Raw genomic sequence first — 27693 nt, forward strand, 5'->3', positions numbered from 1 at the left:
GTCCCAGACCACAGCTTCGGAATAGAAAAAAAGCTGTCCCTCCCAAGCCCTGCCCAAATTCTTCATCCACAAATCACTAATGCTCATTTGAATTCTTTCTCAATTAAAAAAATGGAAAGGCCATCCTAAATATGGAAATGTTTGAGCATTCCAGTTCTGAAAAACCAAATTTTACTACTTAGATGCTCACGATTACTTTTTAACATGACTTAGGGCTCCTTTCGTCCTGCACCAAATATTAATCGAGCACCAAGTATGTGCCAAGTATGTTAATAATGTCCTAGGCCCCGAGAAACCGGAAGTGAATTAAAGTACTGAGGAAAAAGGGGAGGCCTTTAGCAACGAGCCTTAATAAAGAAAATCATTTTCTCATTAGCACATCACTTGTATGAAGTGTTTGCCAATAACTAAATCTAGTCTAAACTTTTTTCCTTGGAATTGTTATGGCAGGTTTTATCCTTGTACCGGTAGCTATTTTTAGTCCAGTCCTTCAGAGTTAACAAGAGGAAAATCAAGGTCAAGATATTACAACACTAGCACATCTGATGAGCCTGAATTTTCAGGGATCTTCCATCTATGAGTCTTAGGCTTAAGCATATTTATTCCCTCTATTCCTCTATTAGAATATTATTAGCACTCACACACTTTTGCTCCTACTATGTCCACTTCCTGGAGTGTCCTCCTGTCTCCTTCACCTGGAGGGTTCCTGTCGCCCCTAAAATCACCTCCATTTCAAGTACCTCTCTCCTTCCCTAATGCATGCTCAGCATATATGCATTCCAGGGCTGGGCACACCAGGCCAACATTTCTTTCCATTTGTTTGTTTAATCACCGCTACTAGATTGCTCAAGCCTCCAGGTAAGGAACTGTTCTCCCGTTCCTAACACAGAGATCCACCGAGCAGTAAGAGAACGATAAATGTCTATTGCACAAACGAGCCCTAAAATGCACATTAATTCAAGGTTCCCTCACCTGTAAAATGCAGCTAATAGTCCAAGGACAAGACTGAACTGCAAATTTTAGGAAACTCAGAAGCACTGCTCAAAAATGGTGTCATTAGCAGGTAGAAGCTTAGACTTGCTCTTAAGACTCAAGTTTACTCTCAAAGTAGAAAGATGTGCCGTACCCAAGGGACTTCTGGAAAAGCTCGCCATACCCCAAATCAAGTTTCTATGTGAGAAATGTGGGAGTTCATTCGAGTTTGCTGTTTCTTCTGCTCTAATCAGTCACACCTTTACCATCACCTCTCATATACTGTCATGAGGTTCTTTTCGGACATTTGCTTCCTATCTGTTTTTTTTTTTTTAATTGAGGAAACACTGGCTTGAAGACTGTGAATGTTTAAGACAATGTTAACACCAAAGCCAGCAGCCAAGTCCCATAGCCCACTCCCTAGTCCTGTCTTACACCTCCAGCAAGCTCAGTTCTGTCAACCCTTTTTTTTGTTCTTTTTGGGTCACACCCGGCGATGCACAGGGGTTACTCCTGGCTCATGCACTCAGGAATTACTCCTGGTGATGCTCGGGGGAACCATATGGGATGCTGGGAATAGAACCCGGGTCGGCCGCGCACAAGGCAAATGCCCTACCCGCTGTGCTATGGCTCCAGCCCCAGTTCTGTCAATCTTAAGAGTCTGTTTTCTACCCATTTCCCATAGCCTCAGCCATGTAAACAACCACCCAGCTCCACAACTTCACAACTAATCTCCAAAGAGATGCAAGCCAAGCACTGGGCTTCAGGCTGCAAAGGAGAGCTTCACTACTAATCTCTGAAGAGATCCCAAATCAAGGAAACTTCCAGGAACACCAATTTGGGGGCTGAAAACTCTGGGGGAGGAGGGTCTTCTCAGAGTGAAGGTGGGCAGCCTCCCCTTTCCCCTCCCCAACTGCCCAAACCCAGCAGCCACACCCACATCCTAGAGCCACCCCAAGTAAAACTCTCAGCCCAGTTCTAAGACCCTGGAGGTCCTTGAAGCACAGTTGCTCATGTGGTCGCAGACAACTCCCAAATCCACAACACTGACAGCTCAGTAGCAGCACAGCAAATTACATGGGGAAACAGAATAGAAGCCGACTAAGCTCAATAAACAAAAACAATACAGAAGACTCAGCAACAAACAGCTTAGTATCACTCAAAGACTTTAATGACCCTACTGTGAGATACAACAATTTTCACATATTTTCTTTTACTGAAGCATTTTTTTCGATAATCCCATTAGCCATTTTGTGGTAACAAGCAATACAAAATGATTATGTGCCTGATAAGAGGACAGGCTGGGGGTGGGGGGGGGGGGGGGACCGGACAATGGTGGAGAGAAGGTCACACCAGTGGTAGGATTGGTGTAGGAACATTGAAAGCCCGTAACAACTATATTATGAAAAACTTTGTAAACAACAGTGTTTAATTTTTTAAGAGTTTGTTCACACTTGACTTTGCCTGCTTCTTTGTTTTATTTCTTTATGTCCCACTTAAAAGTGACATCATCTAATACGTCTTTAATCTCTTGCCTTTCTTTAACATGAAAACCCCTCCAATTCCTTCCATGTTGCTACAAAAGGCAACACTTCACCTTTTCTAGTAGCTCGGTAGTGTGTGTACCTGTGTATGTGTGTGTGTATGTGTTTTCTTTATATACTCACCCGCCACTGAGCATTTGGGGTGTACCCACTGTATATCAGTAGTTTAACTCAAGAGCACCAAAAAAAAAAATCTTCATGGTTTTAGACACCCAAAGGGAAATAGTACTTAATATGCCCCCCCCCCACACTTTATTGCGTTGACACTGATATACAACATGGCACATGTCATTGAGAGTTTAAATTCTTACTTCTTGGGGCCAGAGAGACAGTATAGTAAACAGGGTGCTTGTCTGGTACCCCAGAACCCCACCCAAGCCCTGAACTCTACCAGGCATAATCCCTAGGTACAGAAGTAAACTCTAAGAACCACCAGGTGTGTCCCAAAAACAAAAATAACAACAACAACAAAAAAACCAACTTTAGGGCTCGAGAAAGAATATAGTGGGTAAAGAATATAGCACTTGCTTTGCACACAATCGACCCAGGTTCAACTCCCAGCACCACATAAGGTCCGTCGAACCTTGCCAGGAGTGGCCCCCCCAAAAAAAGACTTCTTCCCTGTGATGAAAAGTCTCTTTTTCTCTCTCCCTCTCTTTCTTTCTCTCTCTCTCTCTATCACTATCTCTATCTCACTCTGCAGTGATTTGCAGAAACTGCACACATTCAATGGAATTTTCTAAGTTCAATGATGAAACTCTTTACTCCGTTTTTAAACAAGTGCTCTTTTGGAAGGGAAAAATGTTGCTTACGTTCAAATAGTAAAAAATCTGAATGAAATTTCATTTTATTTATTTTTATTTGGGGGCCACAGTTGGATGTGCTCAGGGATCACTTCTGGTGGGACTCAGGGAACATATGGGATGTCAGGGATTGAACCTAGATTGACTGCATGCAAGACAAATGTCTTACCCACTGTATTATTGCTCCACCCTCCCGGAAATTTCATTTTAATAAAAAAAAAATCATTTCAGTATAAATGCGTGGAAGTCTGTGATGCTCATTAGCACAGACCTCTAGATTTATTTACAGTTCAGAATGAACCACCCCTTAAAGACAGTCATTCATTACTTATTTTGTTTGCTTTTTGCTAGTAATGCTCAAGATCACTGGAAGATGGGAGAGAGGTCTGTGCATGGCCTCTTGCATACAAAGGCCACACATACCACTGAGCTATCTCTCAGCCTACAATGATTTAAAAATGATAAAGAACTGCTTAAGAAAATCAAATCAGGGCGCATATGCTGCCCGAGTCCATGTGTGTGCTTGCGCTCACGTGGCCGAGCACATGTGTCGCCCGCATCTCCTCTCTTGAGATGTGTACTTTCATGCTTTCGTGTCTTTGCATGCTGTGATGTGTGCAGAGTCTCTTTCCGCCCTTGAAGAAGCCTGTGTTCTCTCTTAAGTACGTTACTCTCTCTAATCTCTCCCCCTCCACACCTTAAAAATCCTTCAAATAAAATTTGTTTGAAAAAAAAAAATTAAATCAGGGGCCAGACTGATAGTTCAATGGGCAGGGCGCCTACCTTGCACACGGTCAATCTGGGCGGGATCCCCAGCATCCCATATGGCCCTTTGAGCACCACAGAGGAGTGATTCCAGAGTACAGAGTAGAGATCTCTAAGTGGGTTTCTGCTAGGGAACACTCTGTAAAACACACTAATGCCTTTTGGGGGGTGGGGGGTCTGGGGGGGTAGGGGTGGTTGGAGTCACACCTGGCACATACACACACACACGCACACGCACACACACCCCCCAAACAAAACCACTGAAGCCATCATCTAAGTTCATTCCTGAGGCAGAGATGCAATTAGCCCCTGCTCACAACCCTTACCAGAATTGTCTATGGTCTCACTGACCATGGCCATCAATCAACACAGACCATAGCATGCGCAGAGAAGCATCAAAAGCAATGAAGCTGGAGCACCGAGAACTGATCCCTCCTGAGAGCTTCAACCAACTTGTCTAACTCAGTCTCACGGCAGGCTCTTGCACCGCACTCCTGCTTGGGAGGGGTGGAGTGCGGTGCAAGAGGGTCTCTCTTTCACATGAACAGGAATTCTGCGGCTGGGCCCTGACCTGGATGTGCCATCAGTTCCCTGCTGCTTGTTCCCCGGGCTGTCTCACAGCCCTCAGTTTTCTCCACTGGAGGGCACAGTTAACTAAAAGAAAATTCAGAAGAATTTCACTTGGTCCAGTTCCAGGAAAAGAATGAGAGAGAAAGGAGGTTAAGGCTACTAACGGAAAGGCTGCTTCAGGAATTCTGTCTGAATTTCATTTCTCTCTGAAACTCATTATAAAGAATGATCACTAAAGGGCTCTTATTACAACTGAAAGTCACCTTACACCCATCACCGCCTACGGAGAATAAAAGATAAGGTGGAAAACGGAATATTTTTTTGAATGGTTGAAATGCCCCGCTGGCAGTGCACAATAATGTGGAGCAAATGCAAACAAATTCTCCTCTTCATTAAGAGATGTAAATGTTACCGTACTTACACTGTACCCTGAACTACTCTCCACAGGATGCACGGTTGAATCACCCGGTTCTTTTACAATGGCAATAAATTATGCATTTAGCAAAAATAGTTCATTTTCTTTTTTTCATTATCATCTTAGAGATAAGCCGATAGAGGAAGCTGGGCCGCAATCACTAGTCTGCTTACTCTTTATGAATCTAATCAATCAATGTACAAAGGTGTAGTACAAAACATTTTCAATGTCTAGGGAAAGGATCTGTAAAGCAGCGTAAATAGTGCACTTCTAAAAAAAAAGTCAATGAATGTATAGTTTGTTTGTTTTTCACAAGAACAGCTTATAAAATAGGCTTTTGTTTTTTTCAAATCTGCTTTTGAGTAAAATTACTATTAGGCTTCAACTTGCTGGTTAGCTTTCTGAGGTGCTATGTGTGTTGAAAGAAATATGATAAAGACCAATTCTCTATGGATGTTACCCAGGGCATCATGTCACATAAGGTCAACTGACAAAATACTGTAACATTTGAGGCTGGAGCAATAGCACAGCGGTTAAGGCGCTTGCCTTGCACGTGGGTAACCTGGGTTTGAGCCCCGGCATCCCATATGGTCCCCAGAGCACCACCAGGATCAATCCCTGAGTGCAGAGCCAGGAGTAACCCTTAAGCATGGCTAAATGTGATCCAAAAAGTCAAAAAGAAGTTTTATATATATATATATATATATATAGAGAGAGAGAGAGAGAGAGAGAGACAGATAGACAGACAGACAGACAGAGACAGAGACAGAGAGACAGAGACAGAGAGCAATATTTTTGTTATAGATCATTTAAGCTTTTTTTAAGCCATAAATACGGTAAAAAATAATTTGGCTGAGATTAAGTCCTCAAAATGATCATCAAAGTGTGTGCATATTCTAACACATTATGCATGTTATTTTAAGTGATTCATCGAACAAACCCAAAAGTCCCAGCTGAATCTTCCACATAATTCAATGGCAGCTGGACCCAGGCTCTGCTTCCCAGAGTAAGAATTCCTTTTGTCTCATGGTGTAACAGATCACTTCCCATCCAATCCCTCTTATTTAATCACAGCTATCCATAAGAAGAGTACCTGAAACGTGTGTACTATTGCTGCACAAGGAGCAAAGAAACCAGTATAGAGGGGAGAGATCTCCATCAGTATTTGTGTTCAGATGTCTCCTAGGAGAAAGTCCCTTTTTTTTTTTTTATTAGTGAAACACCATGAGGTACAGTTGTAGATTTACAAATTTTTGTGCTTGGATCTCGGTCATACCACGATCAAATACCCATCCCTCCACCAGTGCCCATTTTCCACCACCAGGATAATATCCCTCCCCCCCATCCTCCCATCCCCCATCCCCCCATTCCCCATCCCCCCCTGCCACTGTGGCAGGGCATTCCCTTTTGTTCTTTCTCTCCTTTTGGGTGTTGTGATCAGCAAAAGAGGCATTGAGTGGCTAACATGTTCAGTCCAGTCTACTGAGAAAGTCCCTTCTATTAACCGCAGGGACACAGAGACTTCCCCTTCAGCGTCCCCTGATTCTCCTTCCCCTAGCCTGCCCTCTTTCTCTTCCAACTGGGTCGTCCCACCAGACTAAACACAGTATACATTTGCTAGTTGCCTTTCTGGAATGAAAGGCAAGCTCCATGAGAGCCAAGACTTTACCTGCTTTTGCTCACCAGCATATTGCAAAGTGCCTGATACATGAAAGGTGATCAAATGAATCAATTAAGTGTGGGAAATGATTCAAAATATCAAGACTGGATGATACCCAAGCTAAATGTCCACCAAGAATGTGTACACCTTTACAGACAAGCCAGTTTGTTCAGTGACTGGGTCTCTTATTAGAAGACTCCCATAGCAAAGCAAAGCCTCCCTCAGCAATAGAGTGTGGCCAGTCAGAGCCTGACCCACGGACTTCATTCTAAAGGCACTAGAGTCCTTTCAGACTTAGCCTTACACTCCTGCCATTCCAGATAAAAATCCCAACAAAGGCTCTCTATCTTAATTTTGAAAATATTTATGCACAAGTTTCTTGATTCTGAAACTCAGCATCTCTTGATTTGATCCCCACTTGGGATACTGGTCCCTGAGTTCCATGGGTTTCCGTGACCCAGACGACATAGAGTTGCAAAATATAAAAGGGACTCAAGTACCACAGACCTGGGGCCAGAGAGATAGTACAGCGAGTAAGGCTCCTCGGTTGCATGCAGCTGACCTGGGTTTGAGCCCTGGGATCACAGATGGTGCCCCAAGCCCCACCAAGAGTGATCTCTAAGCACAGAGCCAGGAGAAAGTCCTGAGCACAGCCAAATGTGCCCTCCTCCCAGCCCCCATGCCAAAAAAGAAAATAAAATACAATCCCACAGGCTAGATCAGAGAGAAAGTCCAGTGTGCAAGGCACCTTGCAAGTGTCTCACTTGGGTTCAATCCCTGGCACTGCATATGGTTTCCAAAGTGCAACCAGGATTGACTGCTGAGCTCGGAGCTGGGAATAAGCCCTGAGCACTGGTGGTTGAGGCCCAAAAAACTCTAAAAAGAAAAAAAAAAAAAAAGAAAATTCCTAAGAATTTAAGTAGGTTTTCCCTGTTGATAAAAGCTAAATTGCAACCCATTGGCAGCTCAAGATTAGATAATAAATTAATTAAAATAAAATGGCCAACTCGCTAAACCTACACTTGCTTATCTTCCCACACCAGGAGTATCTTACGTGAACTTCACAAGTTTTACACTTAATGATATGTTAATATGGAGAAAGAGCAGAGTTCAGATTGGCACCAGAAGAGTGAACACACGTGTGTGCCACTGGGTGTGTGGGTCAGAGATCCAGTCCAGGCCTCCTGCAGGCAAGGCACACACTTTACCAGGAAGCCCCATCTTCCTGTCCTGAATGCTCCCTCCCTCCCTCCCTCCCTCCTTCCTTCCTTCCTTGATCTTGCAATGTAAATTTTTTTAATTTTTATTAAGATAACGTGATTTCCAAAGTTGTTTCTATTAGAGTTGTTTCTAGTAGAATGCCATTTCCTTCTTGAGCTTGGAATGGAATGAGATACATTCTGTTTCTCTAAGAACAAACAGGAACCAGCCCACACAGAAGCATACCAACCCCGCCACCACTCTCCACTGCCAGCCCTGATAATTTTCAGATTCAGCTCAATAACTGTGGGCTAAAGTCCCCGGATCACCATCAGTGATCAATGCCTTCTAAAAATCAGGCTTACTTATTTCACTGCATAATCCTTGCCATCACATACTCACAAACTTCATTATTTTATACTGCCACAATCTTCTAGAAGTTTCATCACTCTCCACTGCCAGCCCTGATAATTTTCAGATTCAGCTCAATAACTTTGGGCCAAAGTCTCCGGATTACTGGGTCCTTCTAAAAATCAGGTTTACCTATTTCACTGCATAATCCTTGCCATTACATACTCACAGGGCTGGAGCGATAGCACAGCGGTAGGGCGTTTGCCTTACAAGCGGCCAACATGGCCGACCCGAGTTCGATTCCTCCGCCCCTCTCGGAGAGCCCGGCAAGCTACCGAGAGTATTCGATATGCCAGACACAGTAACAACAAAGTCTCCAATGGAGACGTTACTGGGCCCGCTCGAGCAAATCGACGATCAACGGGAGGGCCTTTACCTTTACCTTTACATACTCACAAACTCCATTATTTTATACAGCCACAATCTTCTAGTAGTTTCACATAATGGTCACAACCCCACTTTTCTGCAAAAAATTGCATATGCAATCTGCAACATTTATGCAGAGAAATGTGGTATATATATTGGAAGCTGACCATCCGAAGACACTTACTACAAGTTGTCTGATAATCTACTATTCCTGAATCTTTAATAATAGTTCTCAACATATACTGGCAATACAGAAGTATTGGTTCATAAACCTTTTCTCTTTCGTTTCATACACTATAGACCCATACACGGAAATAAGCTAATGGTCTAGATAAGAATTCAATAATCAAAAATAAAACTGTTTAATGAAACCTGGACATAATCTCATACCTTTTTGGCCTCCACTTTTTTTCCAGAAACCAGCTTCCGTTAACAACATTGTTTTTTTAAAAAATCTGCTTTAGGTACATTCTAAAATTGAAATATATTAGATAATCACATCAAAAGAGACTTAGGTGTTGATCACGACCAAGCTGAAGCAGAGCTCAAAATAAATCTCTGAAGCAATTTGAACCTCACACAAACAATCTGATCAACTCAGGGGGCAATTCTATTTCTAGGTCTCTAACTGAAAACGGAAGGGGAGTACAAGTCCCAATGTGTTGTTTGTGCAAAATGCTTTTATACTCCACAGGGCTAGGGTACTTCCAAAGCCAATTCAGAAACTCTTCATGTCTCTGAACAGAGACAATGTGTGGGTATTTTTAGACATATTTGATAGATGAAATAAATAGAAAGGCTGAGTGAAGATTCCAAGCTGATAAATGTCAAAGACTGCGGCATGTGAGTCAGGCCCTCGGATAATCCAGTACCCTTTTCAACTCACTTGCCTGACTTTCTCCTAAAAAGGAAACAAAACATTTACCAAACTAAGGTAGAGTGCTCTCTACCTGGGATGCATTCAAACCATTTAAAAACATTCTCCCTTTCTGAAACCCTTAAGTACGGAGGCTCTGAATTGCTGTAGGCTGTGAAACAGCGTAGAGTCGTAGTAGATGGCAGCTCTAAATGGTTGCTGAGCCAGAGGCCTCCGGTATGGAACTTGGAACTTCCAGGTCAGCCCAGTAACCACCTACAGTAAGACAGCCTGCCGGAAATCAACCACATCCACGTTCCTCCCCAAGGCTATTCCTTCTCTCCAGGTTCCCAACATCAGTGACCAATGCCGGCAACTGCCCTGAGCCCAGACCCCTGCCAAGTCCCGAGTCTGGCTGACCACCTGACCCCCAAGACTATTTACAGGGAGGCCCCAGCTTCCAGCCCTCATCTCTACAGTACCTGTCTGGCTGCCTCCCTGGCTCTGCCCGCACAACCTTAACCCTCGCTTCCCACCCACCACCTGTGGGCACTGGTTTTTCTACACCCAACCTTGCTCCCTTCACAGTCCTTCTCCGAAAGGTTCAATCAGATCACAGCGTGGTCCTATGCAAAGCTTTTCCATGACTTCTCACTATTCCTAGGCTAAACCAAACTCTTACCAAGGCCTTGAGGTCTCATCGTTCTCTCGCCTCTCTCCTTCCAGGGCTCTTGGCCCAAAGTTCCTGAAATGTTCTCCCCAGCTTGGGAGTCTTCACTCTGCCCCCACCCCCACCTCCGCCCACAATACTCTCCTGTCTTCTAACCCATCACCTACCCATGTCCAACTCGACAATGCAGTTTGCTCAAGGTTCAATGACAACGTTCAGCAGTCAGGCTTTGCTAATCCCCCGGGGAGCACCTGCCCTTGCTAGGCTGAGACTGAGGGTACACAAACTACCTCAACGCAGGACCTGAGTGTTCTTCCAGCGAAACGCAGGTGGTTTCACTGCGAATATGACTGTATAAAGAAGGAATGAACCTATTCAGATACCGAGGAAAGTATCTGGCAGTCAGGAAGGTGGCCCAAAGGGCTCAGGTGCGTGCCCGTGGGGGTGCCCAGGTTTGAACCCTGGTCCCAAGTATGGCCAGGAGCACCCCCAAAGCACAAGTCAGGGAGTAATCCCTGAGTACCACCAGGTGTGGCCCTACAACTCTTTCCCCACTGGGAAATATCTGATGGGAAGTGAACTTTATAAACCTTATGTCTTACTTCCACTGCTACCAACCATCATCTTCTTGTATTCCCGTTCTTCGGTGCCTTGGAGAGTGATTGTCACTTTGCCCAGAAAACCTTCTTGGAATCTGCTGATCTAGGTTGGTGTCTCCAGAACTCCTGGAGCTGTCTACGGAATGATCTAAGTCCCCCAATACCCCACGGAGACCGCAACCAAGGCTCTCCCGCCCACTGCTACAACCCCATCTTCAGTATGGCAGCCGGCACACAGCACACAATGAACACATTTATCTTGTGAGGCAATGAATCACCCAGTTCCACTCTCGATCATTACGAAGATAACCAAGTTACACGTCTAAAATCTCATTTTCTTTCTGGTCAAAACTAAGTCCATTTAACACCCAAGAATGGTAGAAAGGACAGGAGGATTGGTCCATGGTTAGAATCCTGCCTCAAGGACTAGGGGAGAGGGCAGTTGGGATTGAGAAGGGACCATTATGACAATGATGACAATGCTGGTTAGAAAGGATTGCTCTGGATGAGAGATGTGTGCTGAAAGTGGGCAAAGGAACAAATAGGATGGCCTCTCAGTATCTGTATTGCAAACCATAATGCCCAAAAGAAGCGGGGGGGAGGGGGGATGGGGAAGGAGAGGGAGAAAGAGAGATAGAGAGAGATACAGGGAGAGATACAGAATGAGACAGAGAGAGAGAGAGAGAGCAGAAAAGTGCCTGTCATAGAGGTAGGTTGGGGGTGGGGGGGTGGCAGGAGGGATACGGGGGATATCAGTGGTGGGAAGTGTACACTGGTAGAAAGATGGGTGATGGAACATTGTATAACTGAAGCCCAATCACAAAAGCTTTGTAACTTTATTTCACGGTGACTCAATATAAATAAATAAACAAATAAATAAATAAATAAAACTAAGTCCATTTTCTTAAGTCCTCATCACTGGAAGCCTTAAAAAATTTTTTTCCCGGGGCTAAAGCGATAGTACAGCGGGTAGGGCATTTGCCTTGCATGCGGCCAACCCGGGTTCAATTCCCACCATCCCATATGGTGCCCTGAGCTCGGCCAGGAGTGATTCCTGAGTGCAGAACCAGGAGTAACCCCTGAGCATCACCGGGTGTGTCCCAAAAAGAAAAAAAAAATTTCTCAGGTGTAGGATGACATTGCTTTCTCCTTTCTCCCTTGCCACAAGGAGCTTAGGTTTATCAGGTTACACCCATCACAGTGGTCCCATTCCCATTCCTTTGTTATCTGTAACCACTTCTCTCTGCTCCCTTCCCCAACCAGTTAATCAGCTTTTTCCCCTCATCAGAATCTGTTAATTTGTAAGGTCAGATCCTTCTAGGACACTGAAATTGTATTGGAAGTTAATATTGCCTTTCTCCTCTCCTTATGTCTTTTGAATAGTTTACTTTAAAGCAATGTCCTTTTTGTATAGATACAGGAAGACCGTTAATATTATGCTTTGTAACTTAGGACTTAATTGGCTTTGAATATTATCCACTCCCGGGCATTTGCTTTCTCGACTTAAGCCTCAGATGCCCTTGGTTCCTAGCACCCCAAAAGCAGGGTCCTGACGAGGGACTGAATGGACCCAAGGCAAGCGGTGAGCTACCCTGGCAGCGAAATGGGCCAGGCCAAAGTGCCACAATTCTTAACTATAAGTTAAGAACTTGATCATAGACAAATGCTGTCATGATCCAAAAGTAACAATAAGACTAGGTCCCTGCTAAGGATAGGAAAGAATATCTGGCCTGAGCACTGTAGTCTGAGATTGAGATGGTCCTAGGAGAGCAATTCTATAAGTTTAAGGCATTTCTTACTGTATCCATACAAAATGTTTTATATTATGTATGCTTATATGTTTGTTGGACAAGGAGAGGAGAAACACACCCAGGGGATTCCGTTCTAGGGTGGGTCGATCTGATAATGAGAATCTGTCCTAGGCTTTCACAGAAGGAAAGAACTCTACCCCTATTGATTGTGACCACACCTATGTGTAATTGTTACCCCAACCCCTCATGCATTGCAATTTAACTAGACTCTAAGAGTGGGCTGGGGGAATCAGAATCCAGACTCCAGAGCAAGAGAAGAAACGGAATCGGGATCAGGATCCAGACTCCAGAAAGAGAAGAAGAAATGGGATCCAGATTCCAGAGCCAGAAGGAAAATGAAGGGGGATCGAGAGAGGATTGGAATAAACTGCAACCAAGACAAACCAGCCTGGCCCTCATTCCTTCCTTCACCTGCCCATCACCATCGACCTCCCGGGCGTGGGGGAACCAGCGTGGGACTACCAAACGCAGGCAGCGGGAGAGATAAAGCCGCCGCTGCGGTCTTTTTGAGTTTACACACTCAGGGCTCAGGGATATGGCTCATGTGGTAAAGCACAAACCTTTCATATATAAAGCTCTGGTCAAATCTCCCATGCTGATGCTCTCTTCCAAACACACACACACACACACACACACACACACACACACACACAGAATCCAGGGTAGTCTCAACAACTAAAACAAACAAATTAAAATGAATTTCAGTACTCTCTTCAATTTATCAACTGACTTTAAGAATCATCATTACAGGCCGCTGGAGAGAGAGCACAGCGGGTAGGGCGTTCGCCTTACAAGCGGACAACATGCCCGACCCGAGTTCGATTCCTCCGCCCCTCTCGGAGAGCCCGGCAAGCTACCGAGAGTATTCGATATGCCAGACACAGTAACAACAAAGTCTCCAATGGAGACGTTACTGGGCCCGCTCGAGCAAATCGACGATCAACGGGAGGGCCTTTACCTTTACCTTATCTTTACCATTACAGGCCAAGGAGAGGAGCCTGGGCTGGAGCACAGGCTTTGCCTTACACGCAGGAAGTCTGGGTTCCAGCATAGCAAAGCAGGGTCCCCTGAGCATCACTATAACTGACCCAGGGCACCTAATTGGAAATAATCACTGAGCACTGCCAGAAAAAGAGAAGACTCATCATTAGATAAAAGTATAAGGGCCACAAAGATAGTATAGCGGGTAGGGCATTTGCCTTGCATGCGGCCAATCCTGGTTCAATCCCTAGCATCCCATATGGTTCCCGAAGCACCGCCAGGAGTGCAGAACCAGGAATAACTCCCGAGCATCGCCCGGTATGGCCCAAAAAGAAAAAAACAGGAAAAAAAAAAAGAAGTATATATTAGTAGATGGAGTATGCATTACTATAAGCACTACTAATATTAATTTTATAATAGTCACCTGCTAGAGCGACAGCATAGCGGGTAGGGCATTTGCCTTGCACGCAACTGACCCGGGTTCGATTCCTCCGTCCCTCTTGGAGAGCCAGGCAAGCTACTGAGAGTATCCCACCCGCACAGCAGAGCCTGGCAAGCTCCCCGTAGCGTATTCAATATGCCAAAAACAGTAACAACAAGTCTCACAATGGAGACATTACTGGTACCCTCTCAAGTAAATCGATGAACAATGGGAGGACAGTGCTACAGAGCTAATAGTCACCTACTGTTAAGAAAGAAAACAAACTAAAAAACTTTTCTCGGGGGCTGGGGAGATAGCACAGCAGGTAGGGCGTTTGCCTTGCATGCGGCTAACCCGGGTTCAATTCCCAGCATCCCATATGGTCCCCTGAGCACCACCAGGAGTAACTCCTGAGTGCAGAGCCAGGAGTAACCCCTGTGCATCGCCAGATGTGACCCAAACAAACAAAAAAAAACAAAAAAATAACTTTTCTCAAAATGTAATAAACTAAGAAATGATACTAAAAAAAGTCGCAAACATAAAATAAGAAAACAGTCTTTTCAACACCAAGCAATAGCATAATAGGTAGGACATTTGCCTTGCACTCTGCCAAGTCAGGTTCAATCCCCAGCCCCCGGTATAGTGCCCTGAGAAACACCAGGAAAGATCCCTGAACGCGGAGCCAGGGGCTGGAGCAATAGCACAGCAGGTAGGGCATTAGGGCATCTGCCTTGCACGCGGCCGACCCAGGTTCGATTCCCAGCATCCCATATGGTCTCCTGAGCACCACCAGGGGAAATTCCTGAGTGCAGAGCCAGGAATAACCCCTATGCATCGCCAGATGTGACCCAAAAAGAAAAAAAAAAACCAAAAAACGCGGAGCCAGAAGTAAGCCCTGAGTACCACTGAAACTTAAAAAAAAAAAAAAAGAAAAAGAAAAAAAAACCAGAAAATACTATCCTCTCAAACTATCCTCTCAAGTCCTTAATACTTAGGCTTTCAGTCTTCCATGGTTCCATGGTTCCAGATTACACTTCTCTAGTTCTACTTAAACCATAAGCAAATCAAAATTTCTATCATTTGAACTACCAAAAACACACTCTTATAGCCTTCCCCACCCCATCTCCTACTAGTAAACACTGGGGCATAATGTATATGCCGTGTGTTCTCACTAGTACCCACAGAGTCATGTTCCAAAGTCATTTCAAACCCTTGGAGTCCCCAATCTATTTCCAAGGGATAATAAAGGCAAAAGCAGTCTAAAACAGAATCTCTCCTTAAATGTCAAAATAATATCTAAATATCAGGTACAAAACTCATGGCGTGGGAGGCGCTGAGAGACAGTTCAGGGGTTAAAGTGCTTGCCTTGCACACGGCTGACCCCAGTTTAAATGGGTACCTTATCTGATCCCCCAAGCAGTGCCAGGAGTGATCCCTGGGCACAGAGCCAGGAGTAAGCTCTCAGCACAGCTGGATATGGCCCTAAGAATGAGGGAAATTAAAAAAAAAAAAAGCTGAAAAAAGAAAAAGTCATCGGAAGCCTTTATACTACTATGAACCAGCCCTGGGCCAGAAACATACAATCCATTATCATCTAGCAAGCAGGAGCTTGACAGATGCTCACTGTTCCCCCTAATCGCTTACTAAGGATACATTTTGCAGGCCGGAGAGATAGTACAGCAGGTACAGAGGTTTGCCTTACACGTGGCTGACCCAGGTTCAATCCCTGGTACCCCATAAGGTCCCCCGAGCACCACCAGGAGTGGATCCTGAGTGCAGAGCCAGAAGTAAGTCCTGAGCCCCACCAGGTGTGGCCCAAAACCAAAAATAAATAAATAAATAAATAAATAAATATGTCTCACAGGGCTGGTGTGATAGTACAGCAGGTAGGGCATTTGCCTTGCGTATGGTTGAACCAAGTTCGACCCCCCAGTACCCCATATGGTCCCCCCAAGTCTGCCAGGAGTAATTCCTGAGTACAGAGCCAGGAGTAAACCGCAGCTGAGCACACTAGGTGTGGCTCAAAAGACAAAACCAAAACAAAACCATGTATTTTGCTACGTTCTAAGAAATTATGTTTTAGTACATTTATATTAGGCTCTAGATTCTTTTGGGGGGGGGGGTAGCAGGAGTTTGGGGCCACACCCAATCATGCGCAGGAGCAAACTCCTGGCTCTGGCTCTATGCTCAGAATTCACTCCTGGCAGTGCTCAAGGGATCACATGTACTGTCTGATCAAATCAGACTTAGCCTCATGTAAGAAAAGCATCTTTTTGCTTTGTTTCGTTCTGGGGCCACTCCCAGCAATGCTCAGGGGCTGCTCCAGGCTCCGTACTCTGGGATCACTCCTGGCAGTGATCAAGAGACCGTATGGGATGCTGGGAATTGAACCCAGGTCAGCTGAGCCAGGGCAAGTTCCCTACTCACTGCCCCATCTCTCTGGCTCCATCGAGGAAGTATCTTAACTCCTGCATACAAGAGTCTACTTTTTTAAGACTGTCAAATTAATACTTTTCAGAAATTTTGATATGTTAGGACCAATACAAAGGTACTCAGGAGACCGTGCGGTGGCAGGGATCCAACCCCGGGTTCCCTCATGTCAAGCATGAGCTCGAGCCCTTGAGCCACCTCTGCCCTCAACCTCCCCACCCACCCACCCCATCTCCCTTCCTCCCTTCCTTTATGTTTTGTTTGTTTTGTTTTGTTTTTACTTTTTTATATTTTTGCTTATTTGGGGGGTCACACCCGGCGATGCTCAGGGGTTACTTCTGGCTCTGAACTCAGGAATCACTCCTGGCGGTGCTCAGGGGACCATATGGGATGCTGGGAATTGAACCCAGGTTGGCCGCATGCAAGGCAAACACTCTACCCGCTGTGCTATCGCTCCTGCCCCCCTTCCTTTATGTTTTGCTGGGCCCAGAGACACAGCAACACAGGCACTCAACAGTAAATTCTTTTTCCTTCTCAATAGGGGTCACCTTCAACCGTGCTCAGGGACCTCCAGTGCTATACCTGGTGGCACTCAAGGGAGCAGAGCAGGAGATGGAACATGGGCCCTTGCATAAGGCTAGGCATGTGCTCTAGTACCCCAGCCACACCTCCAGCCCCGATTTATGCTTACCAATCTGTGGGAGTTGGGATACTGTCAATGTACATTTAGATCTTTCCGTTTCAGACAGTTGAGGAAATCTTCACCTTAAAAAGCTCTTATTGGGGGATAGTACAACGGGTAGGGCATTTGCCTTGCACACGACCAACCTGGGTTCGATTCCCAGCATCTCATATGATCCCCCAAGCACCACCAGGAGTAATTCCTGAGTGCAAAGCCAGGAGTAACCCCTCTGCATCACCTGGTATAACCCAAAAAAGCAAAATAAATAAATTAATTAAATTAAAAGCTCCTGTCTGGGTATTCCTGAATGGCCTGAGACTGCTCTTAGCTGAGACTTTGGCAGGGAATTAGAAAGAACGTTGGAGGCCAGAGAGAAAACAGCAGGTAAGGCAATTGCCTTGCACAAGGGCCGCCCAAGTCTAATCCAAGGCACCCCAGATGGTCCCCTGAGTGCCGCAAGGAGTGATTCCCCTGTGTACAGCCAGGAGAGGAAAGAAGGAAAGGAGGGAAGGAAACGGAGCCTCCAAGTCAGAAAATCTAGACTGAACTTCTGCCATTCACTCACTGCGTAATCTAATACAGCTACTGCGACTCCCTGCAAAGAACAAAACTGACTCTCATCTGGCTCACAAGATCCTGAGGGAAATCAGTGAAATTCCAATGTCAACATCACAGTAAAGTGTCACTGGCTCAGCTTCCCCTAATTCAGAGTGTGTGAACACCACTGTCCCACCTTACAGCAGATTCCGCCCAGTTAGAACACTCCAGAGCCTCACGTCTCCCCATCTCCTGTTTCCCATCTCTGCGCACGTGGGCAGGTGCTGGGATTCACAGGGAAGCGGCTGCCCCTTTCCCCAGGAACACTAGCAGCCCAGAATGGGTAAGATCAGGGGCACCAGGGAGCAGCATTTATCCCTGCTCCTGTGGGCAGACTGGAGTTTCCACTCTCATGACAGCAAGCGTGGCAGTATGTCAGCATAGTGGTGAGCGGTAAGGGCCAGTCATTATAGCGAAATCAATCTAGAGAATGAGCTTTCTGCTTCCTCGGAATGTTAAGGGAACGTTAACACTGGCATTAAAACTCAACTGACTGGACCCTTTCCGAGACAACTTGAGCATCACGCACGATCTCTCCTGGGCAATTCGGTGTCACCAGCATGACTGACTGAGGCACAGTCAATAGCCGGGGCCTCAGCACAGCTGACACAACCCGTCTGACCCGCCAGGAACAATGAACAAGCTCCTGGCCTGAGACTCGACACTGCGGTGGACCAAGGGCACATCCTAGCAGTGCCTCCCAGGCTCCGGGAACACACATCCCTCCTTCCAGGCCCAGATCCTGGAGGCACAAGGTGGGGGTAGGGGCCCCACTTCAGCCCTGGCACCACAAGCCCTCCCTCTCAGCAGCACTGGGTATGGTCCCAGTGGCCTCCAAGCACCACCCCCCACACACAGCTCTGGTGGTCTAGGCACCTCAGGTCTGACCCAAACCTCAAAGGATCACCAGGGGTGGTCCACAGAGTCCCCCAGAACACCTCCCCACCAAATCAAGGGCTCCAGCTCCCATGCCAAGAGCTGTTTTCCCCATCCCAGCCACAGGGATGTGTGCAGGGAGGTGTTTGCCAGCACCTACTTTATGACCGCTGACGGCCTCGACTTTCCCTCTAATTCATCCCTGACAAATCTCTTCTGCTCTGCTGTGGCGAAGGTAGTAAAGAGATCTTCTCAGTGGTCTCCGTGGAATTCCCAGTTAGAGACAAGACAAACACCTTGTTTCACCAGACGGGAGGAATGTATGACACAGAATAGGCCTCCTGACCAGACGTGTAGCCAGCTTCCCAGCGGGCACACTATGGCTTCCTGGAGTGGCCTGGGGAAAACGACAGGCCCGCATCAGGACTGAGCTGCCCCGCAGCCCAGAGCTTCCCCTGCTGGGGAAGACAAGGCCCAGGTAAAGAACAAAAGCGGTTCCTCAGGGGGCAACAGAGAGAATGATGGGTAGGGCTCTTGCCTTAGATGCAGCCCACCCGGGTTCAACGCCCCGGTACCTCATATGGCCCCCTAGGGCCCCACCAGGAGTAATCCCCTGAGCCCGGAACCAGGAGTATGTCCTGAGCACCAACGGATCTGGTCCAAAAACCAAATAAATAGGTAAACAAATATACCTAAAGGGGCGACCTTAAGATGAATCCCACAAAGATGTCAAACTCCTGCATAAGTATGGCATAAGACTTCATGTGAATAAGCTCACTCAATGTCAATGGGCCAAATGCACCAATTAAGAGACACAGAATCACAGGACAGATTAGAAAAATTGAACTTCCAAACTCTGCTGCCTGCAAGAAACACATTAAACAATCACAGCAGAGACTCAAAGTCAAAGGTTGGAAGATAATCCTTCAAGCAAACAAACCCTTATAAAAGGCTGGGGTAGCTATACTCATATAAGACAATACAGACTTCAAGTAGAATAAGATTATAAGAGGTAGTGAGGGTTATTTCTTAATGATCAAGGGATATGCACATCAAGAAGAACTCATACTCTTAAATGTAAATGCAACTAATGAGGTACAAACAAAATTCTTAAAACATGGTAATAGACTTGAAGAAAGACATTGATAGCAACACAATAGTAGTTGAAGACTTCAACATCATTCTCTCACCTCTTAACAGATCAACCAGACTAATGCTCAGTAAAGACACACTTTCTTTGAAGAAATGGCAGAGAGGAGTTTAGTATATACGGCGCTTCTTATCATCAAAAAGTCATATGCACATGTGACATTCTCCAAGATAGATCACATGCAAAACATACCTCTACAAAATCAAGAGCATGGAAATCAAATCAACTATCTTCTCTGATCATGATGCACTGAAACAAACAAAAACAACTCCAACGCCTGGAAATTAAATAGCTTGTTACTGAACAGTGGGTCAGAGAGGAAATCTTAAAATTGCTGGAAACATGAAAATGAAGGCACTACCTATCAGAACTTATAGGATACAGCAAAAGTGGTGTTAAGAGGAGAACTCACTGCTATGCACGTATTCATCAGGAAGGGAGAAAAGGCCCGCATTAATAGTTTGACTGTGCAACTAAAGAAACTGGAAAATGACCAACAAAAGGAGCCCAAAGCAGGCAGGAGAAAGGAGATAATAAACTTAAGAGCAGAAATTAATGAACTGGACTCCAAAAAGAACAATCCAAAAGATCAATGAAACCAAGAGTTGGTCCTTTGAAAAAATAAACAAGATCGATAAACTACTTAAGCAAGACTCACAGAGAGAGACAGAGAGACAAAGACAAAGACAGAGAGACAAAGACAAAGACAGAGAGAAAGAGAGAGAGAGAACCCTAATAAACCAAATCAGAAAAGAAAGTAGGGACATCACAACAGACACCACAGAAATTACTTTGAGAATCTTTATGCCACAAAACAAGAGAACCTAAATGAAATGGACAAATTCTTGGATTCCTATAACCTACCAAGGCTGAACCAAGATGATTTGAAATACCTGAAAGACCTATCACTATCAAGAAAATTGAAATGGTAAAGGTCTTCACAAACACAAAAGCCTAGGCCCATATGGATTCACTCGTTAGTTCTTTCAAACCTTTGAAGAGGACCTACTGCCAATTCTTTTCAGGCTCTTCCAGGAAACTGAAGAAACAGAAATACTCTCAGTTTCTATGAAGCAAATATTTTACCCTGATACCAAAAGCAAACAGAGACACCACAAAAAAAAAAAAGTGGAGGGGGACAAAAAACACAGGTCAAAATCCTTGATGAACACAGATGCAAAGATCCTCAACAAAATACAAGTAAACAGAATTCAACAATTTGTCAAAAAGATCATACACCATGACCAAGTAGGATTCACCCTGGGGATGCAGGGATGGTTTGATATACTAAATTCAATCAACATAATACACCATATCAATTAAAGGAAAAATAAAAATGCTATGATCATGTCAATAGATCAAAGAAAGCATGTGACAAAATCTAGCACCAATTCATGATTTAAAAATAAAACAAACCAAAAAATCCCTCCTAACAAAATAGGAATTAAAGGAACTTCCCTCAATGTAGTCAAAGCCATTTACACACACACACACACACACACACACACACACACACACACACACACACGATGAATAGCTAAAGCAATCCTTGAGTAAAAGAAGAGGAGAGGCATCACTTTCTTCAACTTCTAACTATAATGCAAAGTAGTAGCAATTAAAATAGCATGGTATTGGAATAAAGACAAACCCTCAGATCAATGGTATAGAGTTGAATATCCTGAGACAGACCCTTATGATCATTTAATCTTTGATAAAGGGGCAAAAATATAAAGTAGAGCAAGGAAAGCCTCTTCAAAAATCCTTGGCTTTCCTTTCCAGTATATTTCCAGAGCATCATTCTAGATGAGCTCCCAAAATGAAGGCTACTCCAAAAAAAACACCAAATTTATCTAAGCTCAAACCAAACTCTACAGCTTACCACTGCACTCAGCAATGAGTGCTGTCTACTTTCCTCGGTACAAACTGATCACCTTTGTTAGTGATCTTTTGATCACTTGCTACAGTGACTCGCCACAGAAGCTCCACTTTCACAGGATTTCTTTGTTCTCACAAAAGTGTCACACCTACTAAATCAAATAACCCATCTGCTAGGGCCCTACGGAAATCAGATTAGTTCACTGGAGCTGGAATGTTACTAAAGAAAACTGGCAAGGCAGGGGTAGGGGAAAGTCCAGTTCTTGATCAGATCAGATGAAGACAAATCGAAACTCTGGCCCAAGTAATAAATGGTCTTAAAACCCAACTAAAGAATCTATTGTCCAGAGAATTTCCACTGATTGCAAAATATACCTGTACTTCTGGTTTTTCCCAAGCTTCTTTTTTCTAAATTTAGAGATGATTTTATCTGCTCAATGTGCAAGACAATGTGTGGAAAGATATAAAATGATGACTCAGAGTCTCTGCCCTTGGATTCTGAGGTCTAAGGAGGCCTAAAATATAGTACATAGGTTTAGGTGCTGGTGTTACCTGATCCCTAGCACCCTCCTGTGGTCTCCCCCAAACATCGCCAGGAGTGATCCCTGTGCAGAGCCAGAATTAAAACCTGAGCACTGCCCAATGGGGCCTAGAAACTAACAAAAAAAATCTAAGTTCTAAGAAGAAATTTTATATATATATATACGCACACATACACACACACTCATCAAGAGACTTAAAAACATGAGGACAAATAAGTCATCAATTCAAAACACATTACTACAGGATATTTAAAATATTTCATTGGTTTTGAAGAAAGATATTAAAAGAATACCGGTTGCTGAAAGTGCCTGCCACTAGCTTCAAGTCAAAGAAGGCTGCATAGGAATAAACAGAAAGTCTCAATATTAAAACAGCAATTCTATAAGGGAGAAAGCTGCTGAGTACTCAGTATACAAAATTAATTTTTAAAAGCCATGACTTTATTTGAACAAATTATCTGATTTTTAAAAATAGTTTTATTGAAAGAAATCTAGAGAAATGTGAGGTTGAGATTGAGAGAAATAAAAGTGTTCAAGAGAGAACACGAGTTTTTCCAGAGGGGGAAAAAGCCTATTCACCTATTTTTAATCATAAATGAACCCTAAATATTCTAGTTATCATGTCTGCTGGCTTGTTTTGAAATTATTTCAGTTCACCCCCTCAACTATACAAAGACTGTGATAAAGTTGAGATACTCTTAATTTTGTTTCACAAAGATTCCCCCTGCATTTTGGAGAGATAAAAGGATTTTAAGATCTAGGCCACCACATGGAAATTACAAAAAAAAAAAAGTGTATGTTGGGTGGGGAAGGTGGGTGGGCACCTAGCAGTGCTCAGGGTTGTTTACTCCTGGCTCTGCACTCAGGGATCACTCATGGTGGGCTTGGGAGACGATATGTTGTACCAGGGATTGAACCTGGTTGGCAGCATGCAAGGCAACTGCCTTACCTATCATTCTGGCTCCAAAATTACATCGTAATCTTTTCTTCTGTGCTTAACTCCTTAAAAAAAAAAAAAGACTCCAAAAATCCGAGGTAAACTGAACTCAACAATATTTTACTTTATGACACTATGAACGTATTATCCCAATATTCTAGTTTGACTTTATTTAATTAAACATGTCTTTCTTCTGGGATTAAATCCTTTCAATGACAGTGTTATATCCTTTGACTTTATACTATTGAGTCAATGAGTTATTAGTCAATTGTTATTGGTCAATTATAGCATTTTCTTAAATGACATTATCATTTGTCTTAGTTACAAATTACTAAATTTCATCTTTAAAGAAACACTTGATCTGGGTATGATTTCCTAAGGCAGTCAGACTCTTGTGTAACGATTTCAAAAGTCCACAAACAAGTTTTCTGAATCTGATAATTAAGAACTTGGGCAAGTCAACAGTGATTAAAATTTAGATTATAATCAAGACAAGGATTGCACTTGCTTTGGCAAAGACTATCAAAAAAACACTAAGCAATACTTTAAAGTATTATAATTTTAACAGATATCTCACATCATAGGCAAAGCACTTGTTATTTCCAGTCCTACTTCAGTTGTTTTCTTAATACCTAAGTGGCTGTCCCAAAATTTTAATTTATGTTTCATATTAAAGTTGTTCTATTGTTTGTTTTTATTGAATTCAGAGAACTTACTATTCGTGGATCCTGAGCCTAGTCTGAAAGCAAACCCTTGATCACTCCAAAACTTAAATTGTCTGGACCCTCAAATATAACATCAAAATCAATAATCGTATCAGAACCAGTTATCCCTCAGTTAAAAATTAAAATAATAAAAAATCAGAAAGGAAGCAGATATTCTGGTGTAGTGCTGGGATGTTTTACAATACTGTAAACCACGGCGCCTAAAGTAAACTTTATTTTTATAGTAATAATAAATAATAAAAGAAAGTCAACCTCTAATCCCATCAGCAAGTGCAAAACTCCCCTGCAAAACTTTCCCAATGTCCCAGACCCGACCTTTGTCCTCTATCGATCTTTTTAAAACCCTCCCCCAGACTGGCACAGGGCCAGGTGCTTGGCTCACTCTTTGTGTAAGAGTTTTTCCTACAAACGTCCCTTCTGCAAAAAAAAAAAAAGTTTCTTTCCCATCTCTCCGTGTCGAGGAGTTGCCGGTTCTGCGGGAGCATAAAGGTCTTGCTGCTGCTAACCCATGAGGACTCTAGGAACAAATCTGGCCAGGAGTTGTAAAAAAAAAAAAATTCTATTTATTTTCCTTTGTGCAAAGCAGATGAACTAGGTGGAACCACACAATCCCTCGGACCGGTGGTGAGATTCCAAAGAAGAGAATCCCAGGTCCACTTTCTCCACCCTCCCAAGTCCACACAATCCTTGACGCCCGTAGGCAGAGCGAGCCAAAAACTTTCTTTTTTCTTTTTTTTTAACTCATAATAAAACACTGGCCAGGGACGGGCCGCCGGGATGGGCACCCCCCGGGAACTATTGGGCCCATCGGCACCCCCCGTTCACCCACTCCCGGGAGCTCAGATCCAGGGTCGCCAGCGAGGGCGCGGAGGTCCTCGAGCAGGGCCCAGCAATTTCGGGATGTGCATCACAAACAAAAACTCTGCCTGCGTTGTAGGGGGGGAGCCGGGGTCGCAGCGGGGCGCGGGGGCGCCCGCGGGAAGGAGGCGGGGAGGGGAGCGGCGTCGCGGGGTGCGGGGAGAGGCAGGCCGCACTCACCTGCCCATTCTCCGAGCTTGGGTCCGATCCCCGCCTCGTGGTCCAGAGCCCAGAGCCGCAGGGCCGAGAAGAGCGAGCACGAGACGCGCAGCGCCAGGTAGGCCACGGTGCCGGCGCCCACCCAGTACAGGAAACCCGCGGCAGGGAGAGTAACTTCCATGGCTTTTTCACCCGGCCTCACCACCTCAGAGAATGAAGAGTGGGGAGGAGGAGTGAGGGTGGGGGTGGTTTTTAAAAAAAAAATGAATGAATGAATTCAGGAAGAGACGCCGGCCGTGACGGCAAAGACGACACTAATATGCGCTGCTCCGACAGCAGCTCCGGGCCTAAGTCCCGCCCCCGGCGCCATCGCCGTGCTCTCATTGGTGAGCTCTGCGGAGAGCGACCCATCCATTGGCTCGTTCCCGGTTCCGCGGCCCCGCCCCCCACGCCGCCGCGCCTCGCGCACACCGCCCGGCTTGGCTTTTCCGTTCTCCGGCGGTTCACTGCCGGGCTGCCAATCAAGGTCAAGGCCCGCCCGAGGCGTGGCCACGCCCCCAGGAGGCTCACCCCACCGCGTCGCGCGCGGCGCTCATTGGCTGCGGCTGCCCTCGCGACTGGAGCAGGCTGCGCCTGCGATTGGTCGCCCACATCCAGTCGGCTGAGCAGCCAGGGATGAATGGGGAGATAGTAGTAGTGAGAAGTGAGAGTGCCACGGCGGCTGTCATTGGCACTTCGGCCTCGTCGTCCAATGGGCTGTCACGCTCCCCATAAACTTTTCGGAACACAAGCTGGCCGTGTCCGCTTTCTGTGTCTCCGTCATCCCGGCTGAGCGCTGAATGTTAAGAACAATCTCAGAAAGCCAAGGGAAACGACTTCAGCGTGGAATAACCATAAGACACTTAGGCAGAGAGTTACAATAAGATGGAATTTTTTTTTTTTTATGCAGAAACAGCTTCATGGACAAGTCGTTTTGAGAGAAGACTCGTGTGTTTTAACTGTATTTTAAAAGACAACAATTAATTTTCTTTTCTTTCTTTTTAATTTCCTGGAGGGGAGCGGAGGACGGAGGGCGAGTGGGAAGAGCGGATGAAGATGAAGGTGGAATTGCAAAGGAGAGTAGAAGCGTGCATGTAAACTACTTCAACATAGAGTATATTTTTAAAAATCGTGTCATGAAATAAAATGCTTTATGCTTATTCTGTTCCTCCCTTCAAGAGTTTCTTTTACTGGCATGGGTTTGGGTTTATTACCTAAATTTTCTATTCTTAGCCACGTGGGGCTACTGATCAAAGAATTGAGAGGTTTTGTAAGGGAGGAATTTAAGTAAAATAATGCAAAGCAATTTCAACATGTTTTGAAACTCAGTCATACTCTTATCATATTTGCACCTTATCTCTTCTTGCTCAACATCCCCTTCTTCTTTCTCCATTCTTATTAGATTAATGAGGTGTACTATCGGTCCAGCCCCATCAACTTCGTATCTTATCTGACTTCACCTAAGATCTACTCCTTACACTTAGGTATGCACTAAATACCACTGTGTGAGTGATGAACGAATCCATGAAAAAATTCTATTGAGAGGAATTATTTGATTCACATTATTGACAAATACGATTTCAATTATTGACAAAGAAGAAAGCTTAGGGGGGTAAATGCCCAGGTCCAGAGAGACAAGTATAGGGATTGAGGCACTTAACTTGCATGCATCCAACCTTGGTTTGATCCCCAGAATTACATATGGACCCCTGAGCATAGAGTTTGGACTAACCCCTGAGCACTGTTTGGTATGGCTAAATCAACCCACCCACTAAGGGACCTAAGTTAAATAGGAAGAGAGTGTTTGTAAAGAAAGATGTTTTGCTACAGAAGAAACCATGAGCTGGGATGTAAGAATAAATAAAAATTGGATGGGGGTGGGGATGGCTGAGGTGGTAGAATTCAGTGGTAGTGCACGTGTTTTGGAGGTAAAAGTTACTGTGTTCAATTCCCAGCCACCAAAAAAAAAAAAATCTGGATAAGAGTGAGAATAGAGAAAAACCAAGCACCCAACATTGGTTGAAGAATGCACAGGTGCCTCTAGCACTTACCATGCACTGTAACACTGTAGCACTGTCCTCCCATTCATCAAGTGGACCCAGTAACATCTCCATTGTGAGACTTGTTACTGTGTTTGGCATATCGAATACCTCACGGGGAGCTTGCCAGGCTTTGCCGTGCGGGCGAGATACTCTCGGTAGCTTGCCAGGCTCTCAGAGAGGGGCGGAGGAATCGAACCTGGGTCAGCCGGGTTGTCCACATGCAAGGCAAATGCCCTACCAATGTGCTATCGCTTACCATGCATCTAATATAAAATTAAACACAGAATACAGAATAATCGTTGATTTTGGATTTTTTAAAATAATTATGAATAGGTAAATGCAAATAAATGAAATTCCCATTGCTGTTAAAATTCCTACTTAGAGTCTGGAGTGATAGCACAGCAGGTAGGGCATTTTCCCTGCACGCAGCCGACCCAAGTTCGATTCCCAACATCCCATATGATGCCCTGAGCACCGCCAGGAGTAATTCCTGAGTGCATGAGCCAGGAGTAATCCCTTTGCATCACCAGGTGTTACAAACAAAAAATTTCTACTTAGCATGTTAGCTCAACTAAAAGATTAGTAAGGACTGATGCAATGTCATTTTGGTGTTCATTCTTTTTCTACAAAGTGTGAGCACTCTTAAAGTTTACTAGGATAACCTTTATTTCTGAAAAGAAAACACTTATTCTGATAGTTCAACCTCTTTTTAAGAATATAAATTGTTTTATTAAATA

General features: G+C 44.6%; 1 protein-coding gene across 1 annotated transcript in view; it reads right to left on the reverse strand.

Moving 5' to 3' along the window:
• Positions 1 to 25151, reverse strand: part of HSD17B12 (hydroxysteroid 17-beta dehydrogenase 12) — a 144477-nt gene extending 119326 nt beyond the window's left edge. Inside the window, exon 1 of the mRNA XM_056132849.1 lies at positions 24897 to 25151. Coding sequence (XP_055988824.1) covers positions 24897 to 25056 — 160 coding nt within the window. The 5' untranslated portion in view covers positions 25057 to 25151. The remainder of the gene's footprint in view (positions 1 to 24896) is intronic.
• Positions 25152 to 27693: the final 2542 nt, after the last annotated feature.

This window comes from Sorex fumeus, unplaced genomic scaffold (assembly GCF_029834395.1).
Source record: "Sorex fumeus unplaced genomic scaffold, SorFum_2.1 ptg000007l, whole genome shotgun sequence".
NCBI lineage: Eukaryota > Metazoa > Chordata > Mammalia > Eulipotyphla > Soricidae > Sorex > Sorex fumeus.